At 47.8% G+C, this 6,120-nt stretch overlaps 1 protein-coding gene across 3 annotated transcripts in view; it reads right to left on the bottom strand.

The window, feature by feature from the left end:
• Window positions 1–1,480: 1,480 nt before the first annotated feature.
• Window positions 1,481–6,120, bottom strand: part of UXS1 (UDP-glucuronate decarboxylase 1) — a 95,292-nt gene continuing 90,652 nt past the window's right edge. For 2 of the 3 annotated variants that reach the window (XM_032176641.3, XM_032176643.3), the window contains 2 exons: window positions 4,848–4,951; window positions 1,482–2,348 (listed from right to left, as the gene is read on the bottom strand). In XM_032176641.3, the coding sequence (XP_032032532.1) occupies window positions 2,217–2,348; window positions 4,848–4,951 (236 nt within the window). In that variant the 3' untranslated portion in view covers window positions 1,482–2,216. Of the gene's footprint in view, window positions 2,349–4,847; window positions 4,952–6,120 lie in introns of all 3 variants that reach the window. The other variant, XM_032176639.2, reaches the window with a different exon arrangement.

Here is a 6,120-nt window from a genome sequence, read left to right as displayed (position 1 = left end):
TTGGAAGCTGGGAAGTCCAGGATCCAGGTGCTGGCAGATTTACTGTCTGGTGAGGGGCTGTTCCTCATAGATGGCACCTTCTTGCTGTGTCCTTAAAACATGGCAGAAGATGCCAAAAAGCTCCCTTGGGCCCCTTTTGTTGGCACTAAAGGGCTCTGCCCTCATGGCCTAATCCTCTTAGGCATCCCACCTCTTAATGCTATCGCAATGGGGATTAGGTTTTAACTCATGCATTATAGGGGAACACAAACATTCAGACCACAGTAACCATGCTCTGTCTACCCATTCATCCCTTTCCAGGCCCCTCAACTCCACTTCCCTCTCTTCCCAGGACATTCATGGAAATTAACCTTACACTACATCCTTGACGCATTACTTCTTTCTTTAGGATGAATTAGATAGAACTCCTCTTTCCCTTCCTCCGCCCTCCCCTGAAAATATTTTATGAATATCACAGGCAAGAAAACCAAAGAATGAATCCCATGGAAGAATTCCAGATACTAACTAGCAAGTAACTAGGTAAGAGAATTCTGGACCCTGGGGCCTTTATGTTCTCCCAAATTGCACTGCAGAGCTTAGTCCCCGCAAATTCTCAGCTTTCCCTGTCTACACTCCTTCTTCAATGTCTTGGTTACCATTAGTAGCTCCCAAATGAGCTTCCCAGCTCTGTTAATCCCATCTCGGTAAATGGCATATCACTTACTTCTGGTCAAAATAATTAAAATTATAAATAAGAAACCATCTTTGATTCCTTTTTCTCTCTCACACCACATCCAATCTAGCACTGACCCTAGTTCCAGAATCTTCTGGAGAATTTAGCATGACGAACAAACAAAACCACATTGTCCTCTGCCCTGCCCAAGACTGGGATTCCAAAAATATGTCCAATCAAGAAGAATCCTGAGGTGGTTAAAGGACAGGCAAGTCTAGCTTACACTGGTTAGGTATCTTGGGATCTCTCATTTTTAAATGCTTCTGATACATAGAAACCTTTAGCCTCTCAGCACCTGCTCAAGTTTGTGTTGCTGTCACGCGGAGCCAATCTACTCGGAAAATGTGGAGCTTTAACTTACCGCATTGTTCTTCCATTTATTAAGAGGAAAAACAAAATGCTAACACTAAACCTTGAAAGGGTTCTTATTGAAAACAAAAGCTCTCAGAGTTTTCACTCAATAAGCCTAGTTCACAAATCTCTCCAGAGGAGACAATTTGCACCTTTTTTTTTCTCCATCTGGTCTGTGTTCCCAAGGAAGGGCACAAAACTGATTCTAACCCTGGCTAAGATCTGAACACTTCACATGGCAGTGAATATTATACGCCTACACTCAGCCCAAGTAGCATATAAATGTTTTCAATAGCTACAAATCAAATTATATAGTGCACAAACCTGAATGTTTTCAGAATTTTCTTTGAAACGAAATTCTCCAATATTTTCCTTAGCACTCCAACAAGTGCCATGCCGAAGCAGAAAGACAACCTTTAAAACTGGAAGTCCATGACTGGTGAGTTTCAATATTTTATTAAAATAGCATATTTAACCATGGTTAACCAAGAATATGTTAACTTTGTCCCCCCCAACCTGCCCCCGCCCCAGATACGCAGCAAAACACAGTAGTGATTTCAAATATCCTTGATCATGACCAACAGGAATATTTCAAAGTCAAGTTTGCAACTCAAAAGTAGACGTTGGAAAAACTCCGAATTAAAAGAGAAACATAAAGCTCTCACACAGAATTCTTTTATCTGCCCTAAAATCAATGCCGGTGCACCACCACCTGACAATACTGCTAGGAGATTTCTTTATGCATAGTATAACGACTCATTTATTAAGTACCCACTTTTATAAATAAAATCGGCATTTTTCGTCCCACTTAATGTTCCTTTTCAGCTTCACAAAGAAACCAGTAAATAAAACTGTCAACGACAGTCACAACATATGCTCTCACAGCAAGATAAAAAAACTTGAAAATACGCAGAGATGCATCTATGCTACTTTACATGAAGAGAGAGATTCAAAAAGTGCAAGGCAAAATCCGCAGTTTTTTGAGGGGAGCTTTTAGGCACATCCATTTCATTAAAGCAAGCTTCAGAATGAAATTCCAGTTTGTTCTTCATGACACCTGTTAAAGTCTTTCTTTAAACAACAACAACAAAAAGCCAAAAATACATCCCATCAAGTGTACAAATGGTAGTCTTGTGTCCTAAAAGTGAGGAGTTCAGTTGTGGCGAGTCCGTCCTTTCTTTATTCTGGCAGGCTTTGGTTTGGGGATGTACTGATTATTTGCCTGGTACTCGAGTTCTTTACGGAAGTAGTGAATTGCTTTGTTTAAACCTTCCTCCAGTGGGACCTGTTTAAAGGGAAAGCAAGAAAGGGAGACAAGGTCACATTGACAGAAGGGCATCGCAGGAAGGAAGTGCCACCTTGCAGCCAGTCAGGCCTCCTTCAGAGGAACACTCACAGAACCACACTTTGGTTGTGACAGCATCCAGCATCCAGCATCACGGCCCACCGAGAAAAGCCAGAGGTCCTTCAGGGCCGCTTTCAGAATGTACTGTGGAGCTAACAAGCATCACTCTTACTGAAGTAAGGTGAGCTCCACCTCACAAAAGACCCCAACTACCTCTTGCTGGTATAATGTCTACTCCAGTTTGAATCGGCTGGCAAGATTGTTTTTCAGATAATGCCCATGTGCCCCATTCTTTCAGAAGAAATCCACCTTGGAGTGGAGGGAAGATGCTTTGGGAAGGTGATCTGCGTCTGATCAACACGCCCGATTCTCCCACGTGACATCAACACTTTGCACTGCCCAGCGGATCATGGCCCACTTGCACCCCCACCATACTAAAAGGCTGAGTCTGAGAGGGGACCCACGGCAGCCCACACCACAGAAAGCAATCTTCATCTGAAGCTGCTTTGCAGCCAACAGGAAACCAGCCAGATCAACTGCTGATTAAGAGCAGAAAGAGAAAAGGTGAAGGGAGGCACTGCCAAGGGGTGCTCGGGCACCGCTGGGGGAGAAGGTCTGTCAGCTTGACTGTAGCGATGGTTTCACAGGTGTCAAAATAGATGAAAACTTATCAAATTGTATCTTCTAAATATGGGCAGTGTGCAGTTTGCCAATTATATCTCAACAAGCTGTTAAACACACACTTGGGACAATTAAGATGGATAATGCCTATAAGTTTCTTTGGATCATATCCCTCAAAAATTTAGTATAAATTAAAACTACTACTAGAAGAGAAACCAGTGGTAGATGGCTCACATTCCAAGAATGTTAGAATATTATAGGTCTAAATTCCAGAAAGATAAAGATACTGAGCATACACACGCCTCACATAAAAAGCAATAGTTAATACATAGTGAATGCATATTTAACTCTTCAAAAAACATTTTGTTTAAAAATACAGGCTCTCCTTACAAAGGGACCAATGGCCCCTTACAAAGCTTCAAAAAACAAGAAACCTAGGCTGCTATAACCTGTTTTGCACAGCTTGGGATTATTCGATTTTGTGAAGTCTGGGTGTTAATTGTATTTTTATTTCACTCAACAAATTTCTGTGGTTTTTAGCAGATCACGTAGACTTGTACATCACAGAATGAAATAAGGATCAGGCTGGAACTCTCATGTCCCTTTGAAGTTCAATATTCTAGGATTTTACTCACTCAGCTCTGACTATGCACATTTTAAAAAGGTAAACTGAGCTCTCTACTGCATCCCTGACTCTCTGACTGTGCCACAACCCACAGGTCATGCCAAGATGCTCCTACATTTGTTGAGCACCCAGTGTGTGTCAGGTCTGACAGGTGCTGGGCTCCTGCTGGACACAGGGCTACACGCCTCTGCCTGAGGGGAGCCCGAGTTTCAGTGGGGCACATGAGGGTGGGCAAAGAGGGAACAGCCAGGCAGAGGTGACAGTAAATGAGGTGGGCTTGCTTCTATAGATGTGGCCAACCCAGCCAACCTCCCTATACAGGTGGTCTCTGAAGGACACAGGCAGCCCTGAGGGCGAGCGTTCTCTGGCGGGGAGGAGCCTGCAGTCACCCAAGGCAGGAAGGGCACAGCAGGCGGCAGAGCAGAAGCAGGCGGGGTTCAGGCTCAGCCCCAGGGAGGCGGCAGCCGCCCCCACCCTGCCCCCTTCAGTAGACACACTGAAGACAACAGGAAGGCACGCAGTTCCCCTTCCTCCACACCCTTCAGTCTCGCACGCTTCCAACCAGGGGCTCCACTGCGGGGCTGATGCGGACCACTTGCTCCCTGACCTTGCCCCGCACACTCGATAGGCAGGCAACTGGGGCTACGCGGGGCTCTGAGTGTGTGCCGCCAGCGCCCTTGGCACAGCGTTCACAGTCAGGGGTGTGTGTGTGTGTGTGTGTGTGAGGGAGTGTATGTATGTGGGAGTGGGAGTGTATGTGTGAATGTGTGTGAGTGCGGATAAGTGAGTGTGCGTATGAGTGTATGAATGTGAGAATATGTATGATAGTGTGAATGTATATGTATGAAAATGAGTGTGTGTGAGTATACTTGTATTAAGTGTGTTCGTATGACAGTGTATATATGGCAGTGTGAATGTGTGGGAGACAGTGTGAGTATGTGTGCATACAAGTGTTTGTATGGCAGTGTATGTGCCCAGAGCAGGGGCTTCCAGCCGCTCCCCAGGTAACATACTCTGAGATTCCTGATACAGGAGAGGCTGTTTACCACTTGGAGAAAACCCTCTATCTGCCTGGATGCCGAGCCCACCTTGCTCCCCCAGGGGTGCCTGACAAGGGTCAGTGCCTACAGGACAGCAGACACAGGACACGGGAGGCCTCTCCCCACAAGGCAGCATTAACTCCCTGCACTTACCACGGGCTCCCACCCCAGCATCAGCTTCGCTTTTTTGATGTCTGGTTTTCTTTTCTGTGGGTCATCCTGGGCTTCGGAGAGAAACTGAATTTCACTTCCGCTACCTGAGATGTTTAAAGAAAAAAAAGGTAGGAGAGAATCACAAAGCACGGGTAAGCACAGCCTTACCATCCACATCAAAGTCAAACCCCATATGCGGTGTGAATAGGGTGTAGGCGGTGGAAATGCAATTCTCGAGAAGTCCCGGAGCTCCCGAGGGACTGTTCTGCGTGGAAGTCCAGGGAGCGCTCCTGCAACTGCTGTGGCCAAGCTGACTGTGTGCAGGCACCCGGCAAGAGCTCGGTGCGGGCACGTTACTCTGTCTCAACAGGCCTGAGTTACCGCCCAGTACAAGCGGGTTGCTCCAAGGCAGACCACCCACACCAGGTAACAAGTGCAGACGTGCCCACCGAGCATGACCCGGGTGTGAGACCACAAACGTGGTGTGGGGCTATCCCTGAGGTGGATGCCCCAAGTGGGTCACACTTGGGTGCTTGGAGCCTAGACAGCCCCGACACCCAAGATGTGCAGCCACCCAGGTGGAGGGACCTCTCAGAGGATGGCAAAGGCTGGCCTGTTCCACATCCTTGCTGGGCCCAGGCCCCACTGGCCAGCAGTATACAGCCCCACCAGTGACTGTGGGCCAGACCTGCAGAAGAAAGCCTGTGGAGGCTTTCCCTGCCTCCCTGTCATGGAGGCCACATGGCAGACTCTGCAGTGAATCACCACCACAGGTGGTTCAGGATGGTGTGTCACAAAGCTACACACAGCAGCACAGCAGGGAAGCTGCACGCCCCTCCCACAACCTTAGGTTTCAAACAGAGTTTCTCAAGCGTCAGCATGCACGGATCACCTGAAGAGCCTGTCAACAGGCAGATCCTGATCTGGGGGCCTGCCTGGGCTAGGGCATGAGAGTCCAAATTTCTAACATGCATCCGCTGATGCTGCTGCTGCGCTGGCCCACGGGCCTCACTCTGTGCAGTGAGGGTGTGAAGGAGTGGAAGGCACAGAGCTGTGATCTGAGCCTGCCCCTTCCTCACGCGGGAGGAACACACAGATTCAGGATGGAAAAGCTGGGAAGTGCATCGGAGCAGCTGTGGGAGCCACAGATGATGGAGGCTCTGTCTGAGGAAGACCGCTGCCTCTGCTGCCACGAGCAACGAGAGGATTCCAGCCGTCCGTGTTGATTAGACCAACGCCGGTGAATGGCAGCCTGATGCCAGGAAGGGCACGC

The sequence above is a fragment of the Hylobates moloch genome, unplaced genomic scaffold (genome assembly GCF_009828535.3).
Source record: "Hylobates moloch isolate HMO894 unplaced genomic scaffold, HMol_V3 SCAFFOLD_15, whole genome shotgun sequence".
Classification (NCBI taxonomy): domain Eukaryota; kingdom Metazoa; phylum Chordata; class Mammalia; order Primates; family Hylobatidae; genus Hylobates; species Hylobates moloch.
Note: the sequence above shows the minus strand (reverse complement) of the source record. Positions and strands in the feature narration are given on the sequence as shown.